The sequence below is a fragment of the Diabrotica undecimpunctata genome, chromosome 2 (genome assembly GCF_040954645.1).
Source record: "Diabrotica undecimpunctata isolate CICGRU chromosome 2, icDiaUnde3, whole genome shotgun sequence".
Lineage (NCBI taxonomy): Eukaryota > Metazoa > Arthropoda > Insecta > Coleoptera > Chrysomelidae > Diabrotica > Diabrotica undecimpunctata.
This window is the reverse complement of record NC_092804.1, coordinates 20,770,827-20,797,943: the sequence shown is the minus strand read 5'-3', so window position 1 is coordinate 20,797,943 and position 27,117 is coordinate 20,770,827. Positions and strand designations below refer to the sequence as shown.

General features: G+C 33.5%; 2 protein-coding genes across 2 annotated transcripts in view; both read left to right on the top strand.

The window, feature by feature from the left end:
• Window positions 1-6,724, top strand: part of LOC140434305 (dynein axonemal intermediate chain 4-like) — a 29,814-nt gene extending 23,090 nt beyond the window's left edge. Inside the window, exons 5-8 of the mRNA XM_072522463.1 lie at window positions 329-461; window positions 4,570-4,758; window positions 5,023-5,244; window positions 6,384-6,724. Of these exons, the coding sequence (XP_072378564.1) occupies window positions 329-461; window positions 4,570-4,758; window positions 5,023-5,244; window positions 6,384-6,550 (711 nt within the window). The 3' untranslated portion in view covers window positions 6,551-6,724. The remainder of the gene's footprint in view (window positions 1-328; window positions 462-4,569; window positions 4,759-5,022; window positions 5,245-6,383) is intronic.
• Window positions 6,725-7,417: 693 nt separating this feature from the next.
• Window positions 7,418-23,486, top strand: omd (integrator complex subunit 5 omd). The gene is made up of 14 exons (XM_072522462.1): window positions 7,418-7,771; window positions 7,834-8,026; window positions 8,127-8,252; window positions 8,763-8,998; window positions 10,343-10,478; window positions 10,535-10,614; window positions 10,721-10,859; window positions 16,292-16,447; window positions 16,827-17,088; window positions 18,661-18,905; window positions 18,977-19,182; window positions 21,428-21,715; window positions 22,654-22,965; window positions 23,127-23,486. Exons 1-14 carry the CDS (start codon window positions 7,535-7,537, stop codon window positions 23,352-23,354), a joined length of 2,844 nt encoding a protein of 947 aa, XP_072378563.1. The 5' UTR covers window positions 7,418-7,534; the 3' UTR covers window positions 23,355-23,486.
• Window positions 23,487-27,117: the final 3,631 nt, after the last annotated feature.

Below are 27,117 nucleotides of genomic sequence, written 5' to 3'. Positions count from 1 at the left end.
CTCGTCTTTCATCCTCGCCCGTCTGCTACATAACGGGCATACATTGCTCGCCATGTACCCAGTGTCTACGCGGCAACATGCCTTCGTGGACGTGAAAGTAGGGTTTGCTGGTAGAACTGAGTTCTATTTCTAAAACCTTCAACTTCTCGTTAGTAAAAGAATGGGTATTACTGAGAGTTTTATTCTAGTATAATTATCGACATCTTATACCGTCTCCGAGATCCACTATTTAAGCCACTATTTAAGGTTGTTTATTGTGTAACTATTTTAGAAATATTGATTTTAAATTGTTTATTTGTATTTATGTATTGTATAATTGTTTTTATAGATGAGCCAGTTAATGAGGGTAGGTAAGGCAGATGGAAAGCTTAAAGGTTATGATGCAATGAAGAAATGTACAAGTTTGACAATTCCTGTTTCAAGATATGCTGCAGCACTATTCATGAGGTTTCATCCTATAGGTTTGTAAATTTGTTATATTATGTTGTTCAAACAAGTTGTTTAAACTGCTTCCGACGTCCTTTTAGAACCATAAATAACAAAAGAAAAATAAATCATGGATAACCGATGATATACTCTGCATTATGAGATAGATTAAACAAAAATGTTAAGAAAATGTTAAGAAATGAATGTTAAGAATCAAAGCGCCTACATGTTCTGCAGGACGATGTAAATTTTCATAGAAAGATTAAAGAAATTACTCGCATCACAAAAAAAGTACCTCTATCTAAAACACGATGGGAACTTGATCTTCGACTTGGTCGATCTGTGCAATACCTGAAAAGCTATGCTTAAGTGCTTTTAAAGATGAGAGATAAGCCAGAAAATCTGTAAACTTGTAGATAATTGGGAGAAATTTTGTGAATATGCTGTAAAACATTGCAGCAAGCTCGGAAGAGGAAAAAAGAAAATAAGCAATACTGAAAGATTATAACATTGCAGTTGTCAAGACAGAAGAAACGTATTTGGGAAATAAACATCGTATAAATAGAGGGTGTATCCGAAAATAGTGCATTTCTTAAAGGTTAAGATAGGAGGCACCATGTAAAGTAAAAAAGTCTTATAATATTTTTCTCTAAATGCAACCGTTTGACCAAAAAACGAAAATACATTTTGGTATTCAAAAAGAAATCTGTCAACTACATGCGTTACGAAAATCTAAACGTAGACAGTCACAACTTTAATAAAGGGATAGCTTGGAACAATCGTGTTTAGTGTCACCGCAAAAATATTTTCGATTTGTGAGTACTATATATTGATTATTTATGGAGAAGCGCAGTGTAACAGTAATTTAGCTGTCCAAATTTATGTACATCGGTATCCCGAAAGGTGAACTCCTAATGCTCGAACTTTTGTGAATGTTTCTCAAAGATTATTAGAAACGGGTTCTGTTGTACCGAAAAAAAAAAAAAAAATAGAGGAAGAACAAGAAGTATCCGTCGATTAACTGTAGACATTTTAGATGCTGTGGAGAATAATTCAAATGTAAGTACACGAACTGTGGGTAAAATAGTCGGAATGTCGAACAGCATAGAACATCTCGGGAACAACTTCCACATCCATACATCAGAGAGTACAAGATTTACACCAATTTTCTCGAAGATTAACATTTTGTAAGTGGTTTCAAGATAAACTCATCAGAGAACCTGAATTTTCACCTGAAGTATTATGTACTGATGAAGCATATTTCACGAGAAATGGTGTGTAAAATTTTCAGAATTGCCACATATGGGGTGACGAGAACCCTTAGTTAATACAAACTTTCTGTTAGGACAAATTTTCAATGAAAATTTAGCATACATTATGCATACTTTTATGCACTAATCCCAGCACATTTTACAAGAACTGTTAAAAATCTTTTCGATATCACTTATAATCGTCGTTAGATTGGTAAAAATAAACCCATTCTTGACCACCATGAAATCCTGAGTGCAATGTACTGAATACTGAATTTTTATTTTTGGGGACATGAAGTCGTTAGTTTATGATAACAGAGATAAAATCGAAACAGAAGCTGAATTACTGGAACGAATTTTGGATGGTGCAGATACTATCCCACATAATTTAGTTAACTATGGCATTACTAACAATTTGATTCGTCGTATCAATGCATATATTCGCGCAGGTGGAGGCCACTTTGAACATTTATTATAATAATGATTGTTCAAGTATCTACTTTAATTTTACTTCACGAGTAAACAAATTACTGATAGTCCAAGCATAGTGGAAAAAATTAGAATTATTAAAAGGTGTCTCTTCTATTTAATTTTCTCTGTAAACTATGTAATTCAGTTAAATCCCTCGGCATTTAACACCTTTAAAGCTTAATAAATACATAATACTAGTTCGGTTAAAAGATGATAATTACTATTTAAATGGAAATAAGCCACAATTAAAGGTTAAAGTAAGTTTATTGATGTTTCAATTTCTACTTCGGAAATCGTTCTCAAAATACAAACTAATGTTTGTTTTTTGAGAATGATTGCCGATACAAACATTAGTTTGTATTTTGAGAACGATCTCCGAAGTGGAAATTGAAACGTCAATAAACTGACTTTAACCTTTAATTGTGGCTTATTCCCATTTAAATAGTAATTACTTTAACATGCCACAAGAGAATAGCTTCAGAATCATATCAGTTAAAAGATAAAGTGTTTATTGTAAATAATTGACATTTTAACAATTCGTTTAAAATTATGGCATTTTCAATCAATTTCAGAAAAACATTACAAATAATTTTTCTTAGTTGACTTAATTACTTTTTAGGAATTAAACCATAGTACTTACTTAAGTAAAAATAATAATTTATTTAAAATATCGAGCTTTAATCCAAAACCTTAATTAATTCAGGTAATAGCAAATGCCACCAAATGTATTAGGTACATTTCTACAGATATCATTAATCTTTAGTAGTAAATAAACAAGGGTTGGATTATGTTAAATACCCTAAGTCACAAACGATTTTTTAGTCAGAAGCGATTTCACTGCATACTACGTTGCCCGATTATGTAATTTTATAATAAATTGGGGTGGCTAGCTGTAATAATTTAGGATTGAAGCTGTAAATAAATCTCATAAACCCCTCTAATGAATTGTCTCCACTCTAATAAAGGCTGTCACCATTGTAGAAGACGTCTGTCTCAATATCCTTATCAATGCATCTACAATTCTTAGGGGATACTTATCCCTGCGAGCGGGGCAAGGCTTACTGGTTCCACTAGTCTGGACTGACTGGTTCCGCCCTCGCGGATTTACAAGAGGGTAGGGAAATTTTTGGAAGGAAGGGGATTAAGGACTTCTCGGTCTCAGGTCCTGCAAAGAGTGAGAGGCTATGGGCTTACGTTAGAAGCCGGAGCATTGCATAAGCGAAATGTGTATCTCTTCTAGTCTCTACCTGTAACGGCCAGGAATAACAAAAACAAATTTCGAGTTTACAATGTATTAAATAGACTGTACACTACAAAATATCAGTTATGACCAATAATATTTCGATCAGGCGCGAAGGGAGACGAGAAGAGACAAAGCAAGGAATTAAAGGTCGGACAATTCCGTATCATTAGATATACCTTGGGTTAGTATATAGATCTTAGTTACCTTAGCGTATTTAGGCTTTAGCTAATGAATACGCCTCCAGTCCTACAGGGTTTCGAGATCGCGAACTTTCGAATCTCCAGTTACCGGCACTCTACGTTACACCGTCCCGTCGAGTTAAACCAGCGTACCCGATCGCCGCGCCTCTCGCGTGGACCACTCTCGGGCGCCGCGCTCTTACTGAACGTTTGACCAACTTCTGCTTGTTTTTTATGTATTGCCAACTCGTACCTTAGATTCTTTTTGTCACGTCCGAAGTGGAGATTTGTTTCTACGTTTTCGCTGATTATGCCATCTATTCCATGTGTTAAACTGGATCACGCTATGTAAAACTTCTTAGTCAGCTCAATTCTTATCACTTGTTTAACAATTCGTACCTTGTATTACATTCCAACAAGGTCTAAGTGTCGTAATTTTTTAAACATTCAGGCTTGTGTTAAACTGGGTCAATTGTTTTGTTTTTAATTTGAAATGTATACGTTAAACTGTGTCGAATTTATTCTTTATTAATTTGGAATATATAATAATTACTTAAATAATTATTACTCTTTACTAGGCTAACTGTCCCTTAATTTTTCCTTCTTTATTTCCTTGCTATGTTTACATTACAATTTTTTGAAAATAAAAATTTACGTATATGGAAAACAATGTAATTTTTTTTTTGAAAACGGTTAACTTTAGAAAAAAATGTTAAAGGACTTTTTTGTTCTAAATTGTATATTATATCCGTATCTTAAAAGAAAACACTATTTTCACCTACACCAAATTACTGAAGAATTAAAAAATTTTTTTATTCTTGTGACTAGTTCAATAATTTCAATGACTACAACAGTGGATCTCGTTGTGATAGTGATTTGACGGTACACTTTCAAATTATACTGTCTGTTAAGCCAGTTTCAGATCCAAACCTGTAAAACATCTGTAATAAGAGGTTAGGTGATCTGTGGTAATAACCATTTTCTAATTTGTGTTTTTCAGATCCCAGTATTTACTTCGTCGGAACCAACGAGGGCACCATCCATAGATGCTCGTTGAACTATCTTAGTCAACATTTGGATCTCTTCCTTGCTCACGAAGGTTCGGTCCATGAGCTAAAATTTTCTCCGTTCTGCAAACGCATGTACGCAACTTGCGGAGATGATTGGCACACCAGAATTTGGGGAGAAGGTAGTTTTATTTAAGAATATTCAAGGCTAATTTTATTTCCATATTTTTCTTATATTTTGTTTATTTTTCTAGTTATCTATTTCCTCCTTCCCGCTTTTTTTACTTCTTTTTCGTTTATTCGCTCTTCTTCCTAGCCGAAACCCCTTTCACCACAATTTTATGTCCCATTTTTGTTACCGCCTCGTCATTTGTTTTGAATCTTACATACTAATTTGTTTTAACAACCAAATCAAGTGTGAAAAACTAATTTAGAAATTTTTCTAGGTATAGCAGAGCCTATTCTTTCGTTTGCTGCCATGCAAACTGTTCAAGGACTTGATTGGAGTCCGACGCATTCGACAATATTGGTGACCATTCGTGCTCAGTTTATCGAAGTTTGGGATCTCCAAAGAAAAGTGTACGAGCCCCAATCTATAACCAGTCTACCGTGTAACGAGAGATGTACTGTTGTTCAATTTACTGAATCTGGAAGATGTTTGGTTGTAGGTAAGCCTGAAAAACATGTCTGTAATGTTTTTCTTAATTTATCTTCTATATATCATCTTAACTCTTCTAATAATCTCGTTCTGCACTTGGCGTAGCCATCCTCTTATGCCTTCTAGAGATCATTTTCTAGTCAAGTCATCTAATTATGTTTCGAGGACGCCTTTGTTCTTAGTTGGTATATAATTTAGGTAAGCTTTTTTATTTTCTTTACATTTGAAATGATTTATGGTTTTTTGCCAACAATTTCCTTTATTTGATTTAATTTTGCTCATCTCCAGTTTTATGGATACTTAAGCAGCTGACTTTTTAACGAATGACCTGAATCAGCCAACCATATCTTATATGAGTGCGAGTCATTAAATCGCAGGCGGCAAAGTACTTTTTTTAGACTACAAGTGAATCCAAAAACATATGGTATCAATCCATTGGACTTGTACAAGCTGATGCAAGGTTCTGGTTTGAAAGATATACAATAAACCAATTAATTGCAGTATGATCGGTTTATAACGGATGGATTCCGAAAAAAAAAACAGGTAGTTTTTGATTGGAATTACTTGAGCAGAATGACAAGTAAGCGATAGTCTCTTTTATTGAACAGCTTTCTTGGTATTAATTAATATTATTCTATCCAGGTGCGCAATTTTTCTTCCTTAACTAATTAGTTTGTGCAACTTTCTTTTTCCACAGTTGTGCGTCATCTACTACGCAGTCGTAATTCATTAGTTATCTTCCTCTTATAGATATTTCTGTGCCCATGTGAGAAGTATTCATAATTTTCAATGAAGATTTTCTATATCGGTCTTAGTCTACATAACAATACCAAATGAATAACTAAGTGCAAAACGTGCGTAGGTACCTATTTAGAGTCATACACAAATTTTATGTAAAGGTTTTATACTTCGTATGGACTCATAAGTTTATTTAGGTTTTCAGATATTTGTACATACCATTTCACCCAAGTCGTCGACCGATTTTTCGGTCAGTTTGCACATCGAATGCCTCCGGTTGAATCTTACTTATAAATATAATAAAAAATACGGCACTGTTATGAAGGTAAACTTTTTTTTCTGGTTCCAAGTACATACTTGTTTCATTCGACATCTTTATTATTATAATTAATATTGATTTTATTGTTGTAGGTGATGTTAATGGACACGTACATGTTTTTTCTTTTGAAGATATGCCATTTGAACCATTTTTTCAAGAAAATTTATTGTTCGATTCTCTGTCGAGAGCTCTGATCACAGAACCTCAATTATTATCAAATATTAAAAAACTACGCAGAATGGCTCGAGATGAAGAATAGAGTAAATACGTGGTAATCACAAACAGAGAATTCTAACAAATATAGATAGACCATGGGAACTACATATTCCGTATAAAATTCATCAACGACATGTGTATATGTAAAAATATTTTATTGATTATTTTTAGGTTATTTATTGCATTTTTTAAATACAATATGAAAGAATATACCAAATGTTTATTTATTTCTTACGAATTATATAATGGGGCAATTGCAAAAACCTTATATTCTATTGGGTATACCCAAAAATATAGTAGTTTAATTAGATATTATTAAAATTACTTTATTTTTTAGGTAGGTAAATATAGTCTTGTTCATGAGTTTTATCTCTATCGTTCATTGGTATTCTAATGAAAGACCTAATAAAAGGCAAAGTTGAACTAACTAAAAAAGATATTCTGATGTTTCCATCACTGATATTTATGTGAAACGACACTTTAAAGCGGAAATAAAATATAAGTTTTGCTAAGTAGGTATCCAATGATTTGAAGTGTCCAATCGCCACATAAAATACGTTAAAAACCAAAAAACTAAATTTTGAGGGGATAGGCTATTTCATATTACTAAAAGAAAATTATTTAATCAAATGTTTCAAATACAAACATAATAAATAGGTAATTATTCGCTTTCGATAATGAAATTGTTTGCAGATTTCGTTTGAGTAATAAAATTATCAATGTACAATGAAATTTCGGTTTCGATTTCGGACCTATCTTTGAAATGGCGTATTAATATTTTAGTAATTTGTGTTAGTTTTAGTAAGTATTTGTATTAATAATTTGTAAAAATGGTATATCCGTAAATAAATAAATATTAATGCTTGTCTTGTACTTATTTGGATATGGCCATTGTATGATGGGGATGGGAACTAGAGAAAAAGAAGATATTTTCTAACCTAAAAAATTGGAATTTTATGTTTACAAATACAGATCAGAAGTAGGAATATCGTTTCATTGATTAAATAAACTCAATATTTTGGCTAAAATGAGCCAAAGTACTAGTGCAGCCACTGTAGTGCGAACTGTACCGCAGCAGGATTTGATGAACGAACTTAATTTCTTTTTAAAAGGAGCTTCTAAGAAGGAGCCCTACAGTAATGTAGATCTTACAAAGTCAGCTTTGACTCTTTTAAAGTGTCTTCCACCTACCAAGGTAGCAGTTTTCGAATATTTTCGAGGAGTTTTTGAGAACGCCGCTAAGAGCTATGTTCAAGGACTTGAGGTGAGTGGATAAAATTTAAAATATTTTTCAATTACCCTTTCACATAATACCATAATTTTTAGACTGAAATAAATACAGGAAAGTTGCCACCACCTTCAGAAATTGATGAATTGATGGTCTCAGAAATACATACAGTTCTCTCAACTCTAATCGCTGACAATCCTGTTGCTTGGGCTCCAACTATAAGTACCTGGTCACTGGAGTTACTTGGAGAAATTTCTACTAAATATTGTGGAAGAGCTCATTTCTCATCAAGTAAATATCTTTATTTATTAGAATAAGTTTGCAATTGTTTTTATATCTCAATGTAAACAGTTTTTAATACTCTTGAATGAATCATTTTGTGCTGTTTCAGATTTGAATGAAACTTTGCAGCTGTGGATGGGTTGCAGAGCTACAAGAACTTTAATGGATATCAATACAAAGTGTCTATCCAGCTTGATTCACTCAAATACTGAAGCATGTATTAGTGCCCTTCTAGGTAGTTATTATTAATAAAAATTAATTGTATTAGTTTAAGATATTAAGAAATACAAACAATCTTTAAAGTATATAAATGTTAAGACCTTGAGAATAAGCAATGATAGTTGGGGGGTTAAAAATGAAACAAAAAGCACTAATAAATAAAAAAAGGTTAGATCATGACAAAATTGCCATCAAATGATCATTATAAGTTTGCATGTTCACCTTTAGAACTTCATGGGACTATAGCAGAGTAGTCTGGTATTTTTTGGTCCTTTGGTATACACAGTACTACAAAATAACCCATGCCTATTACTCCTGGTATAGGTACTTTTTATTCAAACTGATTTGACCTGAGCATTTGGACATTTTTAAAGTGTCCATCAATGTAGTAATGAAGTATATTAGTAATTTGATTTGCAAATAATACATTAATAAGTTTATTAACATGTTTATTTATCAGTTGTAATAGACAAGAAAAATCAGTAGTTACCAAGACATAATGTATCAGTTATTTTTATTTTTTTAGACACATCTGTAAAACATTCTCCAAACTTTGACTGGGTTGTTGCTCATGTTGGCAGCTGTTTTCCAAATACAGTGATCACTAGAGTATTATCTGTAGGGCTAAAAGATTTTTGCCAAAATAAATCCTATGAACAAGGATCTAACTCTCCCAAGTTAAAATCAGTGGTTGGAATTTTGGGACATTTAGCTGGGAGTCATGCTGAGGATATTAGGAAAGCTCTTTTGGATATATTTACAGTAAGTTTTGAAATCTGCTATTAATAAAAATATCAAGCTAAGTATACTCAAAAATGTTTTTTATATGATTAAAACTATTTAATTATTTTTGTCTTTAATACAAACCAATAAATGTTACCATCGCTATTACTTTCTCTTCACGTAGTTCTTTTGCTGTTTATCCTTTTTAATCCCATCCACCAACTCCATACTCTTACGTGTAAAATTTTTCCAGATTTCAAGACTCTATATCCTGATTTTGCTAATCTGTTATGGTGCTCCCCCTGAAATAGTCTTCACCAATAAATAATCTTCATCTTTTAATTTAAAGTAATACTGATTGTATCCAACTGCAAAAAGATATTAATACCTTATCAGCTTGGTGTACATAATACAAGTTATCACTCAAATGTCCCAAGATGCAAGATTATCACTGTTTCTAATATGTATTCACAATGAAATTAATTTTGATTATAAATTAGGCAACATCATCATCAAGGGGTTGATTCTATCAAGAGACCTAGGGGTGACTATTGACAGTAAACTCACTTTCAATAAATATATTGATGACATTGTGAAATCTACACTGAAAACACTTGACTTCATCATCAGGTCAACAAGAGATTTTAAAAATCTGGACAGCCTTACCTCTTTGTACAATAGTCTCATAAAATCTAAACTGCTCTATCCAGCTGTGGTGTGGTTCCCTTACTATGAGGTCCATGTAGGTAGGCTAGAGTATGTACAACATAGATTTTTGACATATCCAAGTTTTAAACTTGATGGTATAAGTTTCTGAGGGACGAGATTACAATTATTAGGCGCTTTTGCAAAGATTTGGATTTATATCTCTTATACGTTGTGCTATATCACACAGACAAGTTTTTCAATTTAAACTATGTAACTATAATAATTAAAGTTCTTTGTACATCTGCTTAACCAGATGTCATGTCTAGTAGACCAATTACATCCTGGTCGTAGTCTCATTAACAAGATCCCATAGTCTCACATAAACCACTGTCAACCAGAGATAGATCCTGCTCAGAAGCAGGCTCTATGTCTGTTTGTTAACAACAGCTCTTATATCAACTTAAAATGTTCTCCAGGATATTTTGGCTTGAACCCAATTGTACTCATAGCTAATATTAAAAGCCTTTTCCAAATTTATAAACAAAAATCTCAATTTTTCTTGTGGCTTCTTACAAGAATCTTTCCTTACAAAAGTTCGGGGTATTATTTGTTGGAAAATATAGTGGAAATGTACAGGTTTCATTCTCTTCCTAACTCTCTCTATGGTGCTAATTCAAATGATCAGTGTTTTCAGATACATTATGGAAGTATTTATGTTTTTAATTATACTTTTAGGCTAGTATCAGTGAAAATGTACAAGATACTGATATAAACAGGCTACAGAAGAAAGCAACAGTGCCTTATATTTTACAGCTTATTCATTTATCTTCGACATTATTGTCATCAATATGCCAAGACATTAAAGAATTTCGTAAGTACTCAAAATTTACTTTTTGTATATTCAAAATGACAATTAGACATTTTTAGTTACCACCGACACTATTACTAGACTATATCATTTTGTGGAAGATTGGTGTAGATATTTTGGGACCCCGGAAGCTTTGCAGGTGAGTTGTGCAGTTGCATGGTCATATAACACATATTTCACTCGCCTGTCCAACTTTATTCTTAATAGTGTTTATTTATAAAATATTAATAAACCAATTATTTTAGGAAATACTAGTTGGTTTGATTCTTCGTTGCGAAACTGGAGGAGATCAAATTATAAGACTAATGCTTGACTGTATTTTAATTACCAAAAGTGAAGAAGAAATAAAAAATAACATAGTAGAAACATCAAAAGAGCTCTTGAGTAAGTAAATTACCTTAATATATATGTAATATGAATACTATGACTATGAAATATGAGAGACTTCAGATACATGGATGTTAACTAATGTGAATGGAAATGTAAATATTAATTTGCACCTTATTATAATTAAAAAATATTCATCAAACAATTTATCTAGTGCATAGATTATTTAGTGATTGTTACAATTACAGTCAACTCCTGTTTATCCGTGTGGTTGATTGACATGGTTGCCGATGATAACGAAAATTGCAAATAAGTCGCCAATTGGTTAAAGTACATGAGTAAAAAAAGGAGAAAAATGTAGTTTCGTCTAAAGATTTAATTTACAATTTTCAATATGCACTTACCTACATGCATTTTCTTAGGATGTCTTTATCCATTAGATGCTCAAACCCGGGTCGGTGACATTCTAGTCTAATCACTCCTGCAAAGGCTAGAGGGCGATAAGGTGGTAAAATCTGCACTCGACTGGATTTTTATCTGGGGTTGAGCACTTGAAAGTACACATTTAGAAACCCCTTTAGTGAAATTTCTAGCTCTCTGACTTCCCTAACGCAAAAATGTGTTTTTCAAAAAAAAAATCCTAAGCTTTGCCTTAAAATATTTGAAAAATTCATGAACATAAATATTGATGTCAAAAACCCTCTGACTTTTTTCAGATTTTTTGAATGAAAATTGAGCCCAGGAAAAATAGTTGAATTTTTAAAAAAATGTTTAGGTTATGTAGGTAATTTTTGGAAGACTTATACTACTTAAACTAAATTATTATTTTTCGTGTATTTTTTTCCGGTTTTTTGAGTGGCGGGGTTAGATTTTTCATTTTCCCTCCAGAAAGTTTTCAAAATTCGAAACTAATTTTTTTGATATTTTTTCTCACGTTTTAAGCTCCTAACCCAGAGCTTCCCAAACTGTGCGTCGCGACGCCCTGGATCGCTGCGTTGTCCCAGGGGCGTCGCGTGTCAGCGCGGATTTTTAATTCAGAAAATATATTTATTTTATTTTAAATGAGTATAAAATGTATGTATTAATAAATAAATCAATTAAAAAATATAACATTAAGTCGATAGACCCTTAAATTATCCGAAATTATTCAAAAAATTGTTCAATCCAAAAATTATCCGATGGTCCACGAATTACCCGAAAATCGGATAATTATCCGGACATTAGCAACAGTGCAGTCGAGTAAGCGCCTGGCGCATTCTGTTTCGCCGATCGGTTCCCCTCCCCGTGTTCCCTACTGTCGCGTGTTATGTCATTTAGTCAAGCTTTTGTTTTGTTTTATTACGCACGTGGAGTTTTTTACTATCAACAATGGATGCTTATATTCAAAAGAATAGAAAACAAAGTGAAGAATCAGGCGAGAGCAGTAATGTTAATTTAAGTAAAAAGATCAAAGTATAGGAAATATGACGACCAATATTTGGATTTTTGATTTACCTGCGTTTCTAAACTGAATGTAGAACTTCCTCAATGTGTTGTTTGTCACAAAGTGTTGGCGGCTGAAAGTATGCTTCCTAATAAACTAAAACGACATTTGGAATCAACTCACAGTCATTTACAAGGTAAGCCAAGAGACTTTTGTAAGAAAATTGCGAGAGCTAAAACATCAGACCACGGATTTGGTTGCAAAGCATTGCTCGTCTCTTACATGGTAGCTTACCGTGTTGCCAAATGTAAAAAACCGCATACGATCGCTGAGGAACTGATCTTACCTGCAGCGGTTGATACGGTAAAAGTGATGATTGGAGAATCCGCAGCTAAAGAAATACAAAATGTACCTCTTTCAAACAATACGGTTAGTCGCCGTATTCACGACATGGCAGAAGATATTAATGAGCAAATTGTGGGGAAACTTTCAGGTTTATTTGCCATTCAACTGGACGAGGCGACTGATAGTAATGTTGATGCTCAATTGATATGTTATGTAGGGTACATGCAAGAAACAAATATATGTGAGGATTTGTTATTTTGCAGAAAAAGATGTGAAAGTTGTAAAGCTACTGATTTATTCGAGATTTTAAACTCATTTATGACTGAAAATAATATTAACTGGGAATACTGCGTAGGCGTGTGTACGGATGGTTCCCGAGCGATGTCTGGACAATATGGAGGACTACAAGCTGTCATCAAAACCAACGCTCCAAGTGTAAAATTCACACTTTGTGTCATACATAGAGAGGCCTTAGCGGCAAAGAACGTTACACCTGAATTAATTATTGTGATAGATAGCATTATAGTGGTGAACTACATTAAAACACGTGAAATCAAGATTTTTCCAGAAACTTTGTGAAGAAATGGGGGCCGTGCACATCTCTTTAATTTATTATTGCAACTCTCGTTGGCTGTCCAAAGGCAACGTACTCGCACTTGTATACGAATTAATAAATGAATTTTACACGTATCTACATACAGAATCACATGATGATGCGCAAACCTTTATTAATTCAGAGTTTATAATAAAATTAGCATACCTCTATGACATATTTAACAAATTAAATTATCTTATTGAGTCTTTGCAGGGAAACAATACTCATATCCTGCAATTGGCAGATAAAATTACTGGGTTTTAGAAGAAGTTTCTCTTATGGAGGAAAAAATTAGAAGATCAAGAAATTGACTGTTTCCCTGCTTTACCATGTATTCTACAAGAAAAATCAATAGAAATCCTTGATCCTTCTTTAAAAAATATGTTTACACAACAAATGTTATCATTGAGCGAACACTTTGAGAAATATTTTCCCGAATATATGGAGCAATATGGCTGGGTCAGAAACCCTTTTCTGTCACCCACGCCATCGACAATTTCAACAGAGGAAGAAGAACAACTGACAGAATTGTCCTGTGATTCCAGCCTAAAACATCAATACGACAAGGACAAACTTTTTGAATTTTGGAGCTCACTTTCTCATGTATATCATGCCATCAGCACTGCTGCATTAAAGGTTTTATTACCATTTGCGACTTAGTATTTGTGCGAAACGGGCTTTTCTGCAGTTGCAGTAATCCAGTTACATAAATACATATCCCTTTTCGTTTTTGTGTCTATGTTTTGATTTCGTTCTTAATTTCTAATAAAAATATAAATGTTAAAATAGTGTCGTTGTTATAACTATAACCTGTTACTAGGCTAGTACTAAAATTGGTAAGTATTATTGGGGGTTGGGTTGAGGGAGCGTCGCAAAAAAATAGCAAAGTCCCAAGGGCGTCACAGTACGAATAAGTTTGGGAAGCACTGTCTGAACCACGTTTAAATGTTACGAATAACCATTTTTGTTTCTCCCCCGCCTTTATTCACGTGGTGATTACCATATACATATTTTCATGCCCAAAAACACTGATTTTTTCAGATTTTTTTGGATCAAAATTGAGCTTAGGAAAAATATTTAAAATTTTCAAAAAATTTTTGGGCTATGTAGGTAATTTTGGCAAACTTCTAAATATAGTCGGTTCGCTATATTTACGCGGGTTTCGGATTAACAAAATTATGCTAATGACTCATTGATAACCAGTTGCAGTAAACGACTTCCCAGAAAATTAGGTAAAAACTGCATTAATGGTCATATTTTAAAATACATTAAAATAACATTAGGGTAGGTATAAATTTGTTACAATATTGCAGTTGAATTGATTCTTTGCCAGTGTTGACATTGTATGTTTGGTGGAAATATTTAAAAATGCCTAGACGTGTGTTAGATGTAGATAGTCTAATTTGTAGTGTACATAAGTATTTTACGGATAAAAAAGAAAATGGCGGTCCTTTAAAATCGGTAATGTCTGTTCAACAACGCGTATGTGATGCTCTAGGAATTAGTGAAACCAAACTAAGAGGAGTATTACAAAATCGCAATAATGAACGGCCGAAAGAAGATCACCGAAAAACTCGCCTATCATTGAAAACGACAGATATTCCAGATGGAAAAAAATTTGAAATTCGTGATACCATTTATCGAATGCGAGCCAACAAGGAACATGTGACCTTAAATACAGTTCTCTCGGAATTAAAAGATAGAAAATTTGACGAAATTGGCAGAACAAGTCTATGGCAAGTGATACATAATTTGGGTTTCAAATTTCAAAAGGAGGATAACAGAAAAGCCCTTTGTGAAAGAAGTTCTGTTGTGCATAAAAGAATTAACTTTCTAAGAAAATATTATAAATTAAAAGAAGAAAGGGCAAATTTTATATATTTAGACGAAACATGGATATTTTCTAGGGGTGCAACCAAGAGAATATGGCAAGATGATAACGTAAAGTCTATCAAACATACTGATGGAGAAGGGAACCGACACATAATTTTACATGCAGGAGGGAAATCGGGTTTTATAGAAGGTGCTGATTTAATATTTTCATCTAAATCAAAATCAAGTGACTATCACGATAATATGAACACAGAAATGTTTGTAAAATGGTTACATGAAAAACTTCTCCCAGGTTTAAGTGAGCCCAGCGTAATTATTTTAGGCAATGCACCTTACCATTCTGAAGTATCAAACAAAAGTCCAACGAATTCTTGGACTGTTAATAAAATTAAAGAATGGTTGACAAAGGAACATATACCATTTACACAACATATTTTAAAATCAGAATTATTACGCTTGGCAAATATCCACGCAAAACCAAAAACCTTTGTTGTGGATCAGATTATTGAAAGTTACGGTCATCAAGTTTTACGTCTGCCACCGTATCATTGCCAGTTTAATCCCATCGAATATATATGGGGAATAGCAAAACAATATTATGACAACCATATTGGGCCTAACGGTTATAGCGACGACGCAGTTCGGGAAACTTGGCCAAAGGCACTTTCAATTGTAACTCCAGAAGTGTGGTGCAACTGTATATTCAAGTGCGAGAAACTAATAGAAGATTGGTGGACTCATGAAAATAAAATAAACGAAAGAAGTCCAATCATAATAACAATTAATGGTGATGACAGTGATGATGATGACGATTATGATATTTTTGATGATAATGACTGATTTTCATTTTTGTTGGCAAGTTAAATTTTTTTATTTTTCATTACAAATTCTCTCCATGGAACAAGTGAAGTGTAATATAAAATTATTATTAGGTTTATATTAGCCACATTAGACTCCATTAGTGAAGTAATTCTCCTTATTACACTGTCAATTATATAAAAGATTTTCCATTATTATTTAATTAAAAAAAGTTATGGATTATTTTTTATTTCATTTGACCAGTTGATATTTCCCCAAAGAGCAGGTAATTAAAACTGGGTACTTACAATAAAATTTTTAATCCGAAACCCGCGTAAATATAGCGAACCGACTATAGTTACGTTTCGTGTATTTTTTTGCTTCCTTTTAAATGGCGGGGTTAGATCTGACATTTTCTCTCCGTGATATTCTTAAAATTATATACTTTTACTAATCACTTGTATAAATACTTTTTTACATTGCCACGTGTTTTAGCAACCGTATTACAAGACATGGAGGAATCTGTCCGACATAATAACGCGGTGGACCTTATTAATTCATTTTCAAAAGAAATACCGCAGTTGGTACAAATGCTTTTGAATTCTGAAAAAGTTGTGTATGACACTGCCGCAAAAATTGTTTTATTATTAGGTAAGTGGTAATAACTTCGTTAGAAATTTCAATCAAAAGTACTAAAGAAGCTATACTTTTGTCTTTTTTTGTTGTGTTATTCTCAATTTATTAATAATTTTAATTGAAAATATGTGACATGTGAAGTTTTAACAACCACCTTGAATTTTTATAACGTTTTCTTACGTGGATGTCGAAATGTCAAATATGACGTATTTTCAATTAAAATTATGGTTTATTCCCATTAAATAGAGCAGATAATTGTAAAAATGCCACAAGAAAATAGTTTCAGAATCAAATTAAGCACAATAAATTGAGAGTAACACGAAAGCTTAGATTAGCTTAGATTAATGTCAAACCGTCTTTGTATTTTAAATGATATGTACTTTTGATATTTCAGGTCACACTAACCCGTCTATATTGGTAACAGTGCTACAATCTTTGTTAAAATCATCGACTACTGATAACCAATTAGTCATATTGTTGAAGTTTTTGACAAGTGACCTTATCGATAAAACGGTGTTACCGTATTCTGAAAAGGGAGGGCATTTTTCCTTAGTACTGGAAGAGATTTTGAACAGGAACGTTCAAAAGTTTTGCACCTCCAACGAGGAAAACTTGGATCTGTCGTTGATGTGGAACAATTTGTTAAAATTATTAAGGTAAGGTATTATATTGAACTTTTCATATCACCCCTTGTTTGACATACTCTATAAGCTATATTTAAGCATGAAAGAGTGTTAATCATGTTCTCAGTTGAGCTGTGAGTTTTTATTTGCTTATACCTTATTCGCACCTGTATTGTTCTATAAGACGTTTACTATTGGCCATTAGGACGCTTCATGTCGAGAATGAGAATTTATCTATCCTGTCTGTCCTGTGCGGTATCCTACTCAGTTTAGAGCTTTTTCTGCGCAGAGAAAAGTTCTTAATAACATATGAGATTCTCACACGACATTGTTCTTTTCAAAGCTTCTAACGAGTTCTTGAGTACATGGACGGATGGATCGTTTATAGAACTGAAAAGCTTTTTACTAACTTAATGTTTTTGTGTACCTAATTTTAAGAGCTTAAATATGCTATATTTTGTCTACTTTATTGTACGGGTTGACAACCTGGACACTAAAGGAGAGCCATATGAAAAAAGCTTTTGAAATGTGTGTGGTGGTAAAAATGGGGAAGTGCTGAAACGCCTGGAAAAGAACTTTCGAGTAATAAAAAGCATTAAGGTCAAAATCCTTGAGTATTTGGATCACAGTAATAGAATTGAGAAGTACTCATTATGCAGCAAAAGATTAATGGTAAAAGAACTATAAAATGAAGAATTTGCTTTCTGAGGACCCTCAGCCAATGGTCGTACCTCATTAGATCATTTTAAATCGCAGGTTGATAAAATAAGAGTAACTGCAATGATATGTTAGCCTCTGTTGAGAAGGAACTATGAGAACAAAAAGTGGAATTTCGTTAAACTCCGTGTTGTTCATTTGGAAATTCCTTGTGCAGACTGCCCCAGATCTTATATAGGCCAAACAAATCGTAGACTCCAAAATAGGATTTATGAACATTCCATTTCTGTTCGCAATTCCGATTCAATTTTAGCTCTAGGTTATGACTTGAGGCCCTAAATTTATCATGAACGGTTTCCTGAGGGATGACAACCACCAACAGTAAGCTTGAAAAGATTGAAAGATAGGTTTAACCTCACTGGTTCAGTTATGTATGAAAAACACGAACGAACAAAAAGAAGTACTGTGACAGAAAACCGAAATAAATGAGTTTCTGGCAGTTACTGAAAATCCAAATACGGAGTATTTTCAAAGAAAAAGATATATCTTACTACTCTGTGCAAAGAATTCTTACCAAAAACAGAAAGAACAGTCGTCACTCGACACTGAGAAGTAGGCAGATTGAGATCTCAGTGCCGTTTGACGGTTCTCGTATTTTTGGAGAACAAGATACTGGTACGTCACGAGTGGGGCGAGTAGGCAGATTGAGACCCCGAACTCGAACGGAACCATATCTCCCTTGATAATGGCTCCCAAATGGATACCGAAACGTGGAGGTTTAAGTTCTTAATGCGGTTCTTCCCGAGAACTTAGTTATTTTCATTTATCTGACCGCGTAAATTTACCCGAACATATATACATATATATATATATATATATATATATATATATATATATATATATATATATATATATATAATTATGTATAACATAATGATCCTATTCTAGATGGGAAAAAAGCGGCAAGGTACCCCTTCTCAATTCCAAGGTCATCACGAGGTCTCTTGAAGCCAATTTACCGAGTTTAACGGCTTTACTGAGTAACGAAGTTTTGCATGTGCACGTTATAGCAGATATATTAGACACCATGGAAATACCGGTACAGAACGGTCCTTACAATCCTCCAATAGAAGTTGTCCTAAATTTAACACAGTCCACGGTCAACTACTTTTTTCAATGCTGCAAAGACGATGGTAAGTACGAATTTGTTAGTGTCCATCTTATGGACGCATAAATATGGTCGTTATACATTTTTATTTTAAAGGTACGGCTTTGAAGTTAAAAGGATATAAAAAGGCGAATACCATGCTGAAACGACTATGTACCTATTCGAAGGTGGCTAAAGTATTAGCTCTCAGGGAGCTGTTAGAACGAGCTCTCTTTCGCGCCGATAACGTATTATTTGGTGCTAAAAATAACGAAATGGGCAACGAAAATGAGAAATATCTTTTAAAACAAAATAAAAAGATCGTAAGTACATACAGATTGAACCAATTTAAAACGGAACATACAATTTAATATATGTCTGTTTGAACTACATTTGAAATAGTGGACCAATATAAAACTTGGACAAAAATAAATCCATACCCGGTGATAGACATTGTACAAAATATCGTTCAACTATCTGTCTCCTTTAAAGGAAAGAGGTGCTTGCCTAATAGTCGGAGAGATAGAGCCGAAATTTTGAACTGATCAGTATGACATTTCTCTATTGGAATATATTCATTGTAACTGGGTTAAGACTTTGCCTTACAGGCGGACGTCCCTCGTGGTACAGGGGGTGGCTATACAGGGATGAAGTTGAAATTTTTTTCGGAAAAATTAACGATTGATAATATGGCTGAAAATTTGCCCAGAGTAAGATCTTGGTATAACTAGACGAAATCCCAAAGGGCGGACGCGAGAGTGGATACATAAGGGGTGGCGGACAGGGGTGAAGTTGCAATTTTTTGGGGAAAAATTAACGATAAGTAATATGTCCGCCATTTTCATGGCTTATTATTTAGCCCCTAAAAACTCTAAATCCAAAAGGGCGGACAGCTGAGTTGGTACAGAGAGCCACAAAAAGGGGTCAAATGTACCACTTGCCTGCGCATTTTAGGTCTCGGTAACAATTTTTAAACTGATTTTATTATGATATTTTTATACCGATTGATTTGAAAATTTGTATGCTCACTTCTGTTACTATTCTGAGAAGCGTCAAGTAGAGTTTTTCTCAAAATTTTCCAAAAAAATTTCCGTAAATGAAAATTTTCGTAATTTTTTGAGGTAAAATCTAATTTGTAGAATCCTTTCAATTTTCTGTAAGTTATACCATGATTTTTTTCCAAAAATTTTCAAACGATTTTTCCGATAAGAAAAAAAAATTTAGAAAAACTTCGTGATTTTTCTCACTCTCATTGATGTTATCACATTCATCATCTTCGTCACTTTCACTTTCAATAATATCACATTCATTATCTGCTCCATTTTCAATCACTACTTCTCGAACTGATTCTGGCATCTGAGGTCCACTAAACCATTTGAATTTATATGTTTCATCTTCAAACTCCCAACCATGTTCTTCAACAATCAATTCTGTTGGTACTTTTTTATGAGCATTTGTCCAAATATTTGAAATATAATGAGCTCGCAGTTTTTTTTTAAGGCTCGTTCACATCATGCAACTTATACTGCCGGTTAAATAGTAAAAATCTGACATCGTTTACTTTTCTTTTTGGAATTGTTCTCGTCAGTCCTGTTCCATATAAGTGACTAAGGTTTCAAAAACTTCATTACAATCGAAGTCAGTTTCACCAAGTTGAATAAAAGCATCTTGATACTTATTACATTTAGCGCATGCGTCTAGAATTACTGATCTAAATGAACGCGCATCATTATTATTTTAATATTTTAAAATAATATTCATGCAAAATTAATGTCCAAACAGAATTTGTAAAATTATAATTAACTAATGAAAAAAAAATTCAATCAATTTGAAAGTTAAAAAAAATATTGAAAATATCTACAAAGTAAATTTCAAAACTTAAAAAATTGATAATTCCACTATTAAATTGATTTTTATTAATAATTATTTGTAAAATGTTAAAGGAATTCTACAAATTGAATTTTACCTATTGATAAATAGAAATAATATATTTTGTATTTGATTATTAATGTAATAATAAATCAAATTTTTCTTATATCTGAACAATCATTATTTATGCAATATGTATTTAAAAACCTTTTTATTGTAATAAAAAATAAGTAAAATTACTGTTTGTTATACCAAAAATATTTAATAGTTAAATTATAAATTCGGCTCTATCTCTTGGACTATAAGGAAGCGATAAGTGGTTTAACAGCATAATAACTGCTTGTTTAGTCTAGTTTTTTCATGATTCTAGGCAACCTATTTGGGTGGAGTTTTGACTTGTTCTTGAATGAGTTCCGAATCCAGCAGCCCGCTGAAGTATTGGATTTTTATAATATAATTATTTGACAAACCTTTTGTTGGCCAACCACCTAGAGCGGAGTTGAGCCGAAATACATTGATTTCGTATGTTCCGTTTTAAATTCGTTCAATCTGTATATTAGATTTTATACTTCACGAGTTGAATTTGTTTTGTAACTTTATAACCAATTTTAACTGAAGAATTAAAAGTATCTGTAAAATTTTTCTGAAAGAGGAATAGCGTGTGAATAACATTATTTTGATTATTTATTTTAATTTCAGAACAAGACCATTCCCCTTACAAAACACTCCACTGTCTTCAACGGCGGAATAATTGGAACGGGAAAGCGAAAGTCAATTTGTTACGATCGTTTTCCCGCCCACGTGATTTCCGACAACATTGCACAACTGATCAACGCAATAAAAGCTTGTTGCGCTCTGCCCGAAGAACATAAATACACTGATATGTCGTGGGACAGTATGACTCTGCTGTCTCTTTTGCTAGTCCAATTTGTGAGTCCAGATGTGATGTACAATGGATTGCCATGGCCGGAGGAGGAATTTTCAAAGGTAAGAATTACATGTCTCTATTTTCATATTTTAAATGTTTTAATCACACAATAGCTCGTACAATATCACGATATCTAAGCGGTTCTTTTATTAATTCAAACGTGTATAAACGAAATAAAATATGTAAATTCATAGATAGAAAATATATGTACCGGGGTGGTCTCTATTGATTTCTCAACATAGTCTCCTTTAACTCGATAGACTTGTCCCAACGAGACTCCAACTTCTTTAACATTGTCTGAAAAATAAGTTTTCTCGTAGTTTGCAAGGTAGGCCTCCGTGGCGGAGATCACCACCTCATTCGACTCAAATTTCTGACAGGCGAGTGACTTTTTTAATTTTGAAAACAAAAAGAAATCGCACGGGGCCAAATCTAGAGAATACGGTGGGTGGGGCAGCAGTTCGTAGCCCAATTCGGGTGAGCCAATATTTTGTCATGATGCAAGAGCATGGGTCCGTTTATTCTGCAATTTAGCGTTGAATCGGTTCAATAATTATTATGCATAGTAGAGCTCTGATATTTTGCTCTCCTCCAGGTACTCCAGACACGCCTGTTTCCACACGAGGTCAAAACAACACTTTTTAACTAAATGCCAAATGTTTTGTTACCCTACACTGTCTAATTCGAATTTTGGCCGCACCATGCCACCTCTTTCGTTTGACATCGCGGATACTATATGATAGTAAATTTCTCTTGCGATACTGGCGCCATCGGATGGTGAGGCTGAGTTTCCTCGAAACAGGAAGTTGAATCTTCCATTGCATAACTTCATCACATAACTTTTTTTGACCATGACTCAATCCACCCAATTTTTTCTGGATCTGTTGAATTTTATTTCAATCTAATAATGAGAAACCATTCGCGATACTACACTAACAAAATACTTGCTGAAAAGTATTTTCCCTCTGTTCATTAATTAGTTTTTTTTGTCTCATAGGTTACAATGGAAAGGGATCTGTTCATCAGAAGAATGTTTAGCAACACACCTCTTCTCTGGGATCTACTGAGTTTCGTCGCAGTCTACCGGCCGGCTATATGCTATTGCTCCGTATTGATTAGAGCCTTAACAGCTACATTGATTCATCAGTGGAAGAGTATGGGGGAACAAAGTAAAGACGACGATTCGGAGCATTACAAAAATCTTATGGACACGACCATTAGAGTAATAGATGTTATGGCTTTGGGACAGCTTTTGCCACCTCCTCTGTCTAGTACTAGGGATGTATTACCGTATTTAAAGTGTTACGAGGTAGGTCTAAAAAAATCAATACTTTATTTATTTATATTGGTTTTTGCCACCGATCTATCGCTATCATTCACACACAACTTTCCGGACCCCTCGTGTCCAGTTGTTTCCGTCCAGTCCCTCATAAAATAAGAAGTGATCAAATTGTCTATTTTTTTTTTCAGATCGTAGCTGTTCTAAGAGAATGCATTTGGTGTTACATGAGAGATCACATTCCATCTCCAGCCTTATTCGCTTGTGATTCCAATGGAGTGCATTGGAGAGATCCCGTAAACGCTCGACCACCTGAAGTGTACACCAACACTTTAAGAATAATAATGCAGAGAAACATTAAGACATTAGGTCACATGTATGCCCAAATGTTCATTAATGTACCCACACACGAGTCGTGAGAGACTGTAAATTTTTTAATTTCCATTTGTATAAAGTTTTTATTTATGTTTTGAGTATTTTTCTTCTTATTTTATATATTGATATTTTTTCTAATAAATAATCGTTTGAGATAAAGTGTAAGTGTAAAGTAAACTTCCCAAATCACACATGTGATCCTACGTAACTTTAAAACCAGCCAAAAGTCCCTGACCACTTTGTAAATCATGCATACATTTCTAGCTACTTTTCAAAACGATCCATACACCTCCAACAACCTTTAAAATCACTGTTACATCTTTAGCTACTTCTCAAATTACTCATATGTCTATGATGAAGTCTCTAGGTACTTCCTAAATCACTCGACGTCTCTAGGTATTTTCTAAACCAGGCATACTTCTTAAGGTACTTTTAAGATCACTTTTACGTCTCAATGCACTTTAAAAATCAATCTCTAAGTACTTCGCTAATTACTTATCCGTCGGTAGGTATTTTTAAAAGTAGCCAAAGGTCTCTAGGAACGTTTCAAATCACTAATATGACCTTAGTTATTTCCAGAATCAGCAAAAAGTGAATAGTTACTTCCAATTCGTATCCAAGTTGTTAGATACTACTCAATTCACGTATATTTCACATCTATAGCTATTTCATGAATCACACAGACGACTCTTAGATTCTTTAGTACATCCCAACATACCCATATATCTCTAGATAATTTCAAAAAAATTTAAAAGTCTCTGAGTTACTTCCCAAAAGAAACATGCGATTCTAGATTTTTTCAAAATTAGTCACTACCATTTCTATAGACACTTTACAATTCACACGTACATCTTTAGCTAACTTTAAACGTAGGACTAGGATTTTCCTTCATTGCAAATTTCTTTGTGTACTTCAAAATCGGCACTAAATCACTAGGGTTTTCAAAATTCACACGTGTCTCTAGCCATTTCACAAATCGCGAATACCTCTCTAGGTATTTTTAAAATCACTGTTACGTTTATAGATATTTTTAAAATCAGTTTTATTGACTTTTAAAATCACTGTGACGATTAAAGGTACTTTTTAAATTCCACTGACTTTAGAATCTATTATTCGATTGGGTCAGCATTATGTCATTAGAATTTTTCATCGAGTTAGATTCTAACTCGATGGAATTTTTCCAAACTATCTGTCTCTCGTTATGTTTGAAGTTAGCCATATGTCTCTACATACTTTTAAAATCAATGTTAGGTCTCTAGCTCCTTCCTATCCTAAATCACATTTATGTCCGTAGGTATTTTCAAATATCAGCACTATAACTAAATTTTTCCCAAATTACGTATGTCTCTATGTACTTCCCAGATCACGTTTAATTCTCTAGATGTTTCTAAAACCAGTTTGCATCTCTAGATAGTTTCCTATGGTAACATATATACATATAAAATGAGCAGTTTATTTTAGAAGATAACATAAAAAGACAACTCTTGCCTTAAAAATGAAATAGAAATAATAAGGATCAACTAATTTGGAGGAACAGATTTTTTAAACAATTACAGAAAAGTTCTACATACCAACGACATATAATTCGGAATAAAAAATACAGATGCTCTTTCCAACTTAAAACTGAGACTTGTTAAAGGAAATACGGTGATAAGGTAGATATTAGATTATTATATATTATATTAGAATCACTGAGAATTCTAATAAGAATTTGATAGCTCACACACACTAAATAGATAATTTAGGCAAATTTTATATCATTCAGTTGCGCAGAATGTAGGCAACTTACAGTTTCTCGTTATAGGATTGCAGAATTTCAATATTTACTTAACCCTGTGGCGCAACTGGGGGGGGTTTGGGGGTTACCCCCGGGCATATAAATTAAAAAATATATAAAGAATAGTATAAAAATGTAACTTGTCTTTCACACATTAATCATTTAATCATTAAATTTAATTTAGTCAGTTAATCATTAAATTACCACTTTAAATATTCAGATTACAATAATTATTGTATAAATACATAATAATTAATATTTTTCATTATATTTAGATATAGATACCTAATATTAGGCTCATGATAAGAGTAGACAGAACGAGTCTGTTGCGAGTAGCATGCGCTCACAGGACTGTATCTGCAACGGCCTTGTGGACTATCACGGGTTGTGTTCCTCTGCATGTGTTAGCAGTAGAAAAGAGACATCTCTATGATAGAAGAAAGCATTTGACAACAGCCACAAAAAAGAAGAAAGGGAAAGATCAATGGGAAGATGGCAAGAAGAGTGAAACAACACGGAAGATGTTGCCCAGTGGAACAATATGCTGATCCCGAGCCTAAGGGACTGGCTAGATTGTCTGTTTAGGGCGTATTTTCATAGGTTCAGAAAGACAGATACAGATGCCTATTCTGCGAATATTCCGACACTGTTACTCACACAATGCTGGAGGTAATAGATGTAAAGTGGAGAGAAACAGGTGGACTATTAGTGGAGAAATACCTAGACTGTGAGAGAGATGATCGTGAAGATCTCGAATAGTAAGGAGGGATGGAATAGTGTTCACAAGTACATCCGAACAGTAATTAAAAGAAAGAAGAAGAGAATCACCAACCGGACTGACGACAGAGATAAAGATCTAGATAAGAGAAGGGAGTGTTCCAAACATGTCGTCAGCCTTACAGCGGCCATCCCACTTTCGGATTACGATACGTGCGACAGTCAACTATGCACAAGTAGAAGGGGGGTGGTTTTAGTTGGTAGGCAGAATAACAGATACCGGAATCTTTGGCACTACTATCTTTAGTACTTTAAATTAAACTAAGGCACAAATTTTAAGCACTCAAAATGGAGGTAGCATTAAAAAAATTCGTTGTCCAACCAAATCCCCCCCTACAAAAATTCTAGGTGCGCCACTGTTAACCTAACATGAAATAACACACGGTATATTGGATACATGGCATAATACAGCGTTTATTAATTTTCTCAAAGCATACCTCATAATAGCTGTGAATGGTATCATCCGTAATGTCTACATTATTTCTGGTAATTGAGAAAATTTTGAAAAGCATGTTTGTCAATCCTCAATCAGTATTCAAAACAAATAATGAATTATTGTTGTAATGCAGTATACTTCCTTTATTCTCAATATTCCGGATTATAGAAGAAAGATAGTTAAGAGTTTAGTCATCGATTTTTTACATTAGCATGCGTTTAGAAGAAGTGTGTACATATATATCTACTATATTTGGCACTTTGCCAAATTGAGAGGTCTAAATGCAAAACATTGTCCATATTCCGTCAACACTTATTTTCTGGCCCGAGATGTTGAATTACACTAAATTCTAGACTGAAGGTGGTGCCAAACTCATTTTCCTGTATAAAATCTAAATAAAAAAATTGTGTTGTTGCAAAACTAATATTCTCCACTCTCCAGTCATAATCATAAGTCACATTTTCCATTTGACCAATATGATGAATCTATTACGCTGCGCGCGCAACCGGAAGGTATTTAATCATTTCCGTTTTCAGTCTCATGTACGTATATTAAAAAGTTTTTTGACTTCCTGAAAAGTTATAAAAATGTGACATGTCCCGTTTCTGCAGTTAGCAATTCAGCTATAACTATTTTCACCATGTATTGAAAATCATTCAATACCTCCTTCGTGCTAGCAATTGTTCCCCATGAAGAAGGAATTCTCAGTAAGCACGAGTCATAAGCTCGCGTTGATTATATCTCTGCCCATTGTACACACCGCCCGTTGCTACTATCAGTGCAACTGTGATATAAAATGAAATGCAGTTAAGAATCT

Coding starts and splice junctions, on each gene's coding strand:
- omd (XM_072522462.1), top strand. CDS start 7,535: ATGAGCCAAAGTACTAGTGCAGCCACTGTAGTGCGAACTGTACCGCAG. Junction 7,772..7,833: donor GCTATGTTCAAGGACTTGAG/GTGAGTGGATAA, acceptor CATAATTTTTAG/ACTGAAATAAATACAGGAAA. Junction 10,615..10,720: donor GGACCCCGGAAGCTTTGCAG/GTGAGTTGTGCA, acceptor CAATTATTTTAG/GAAATACTAGTTGGTTTGAT.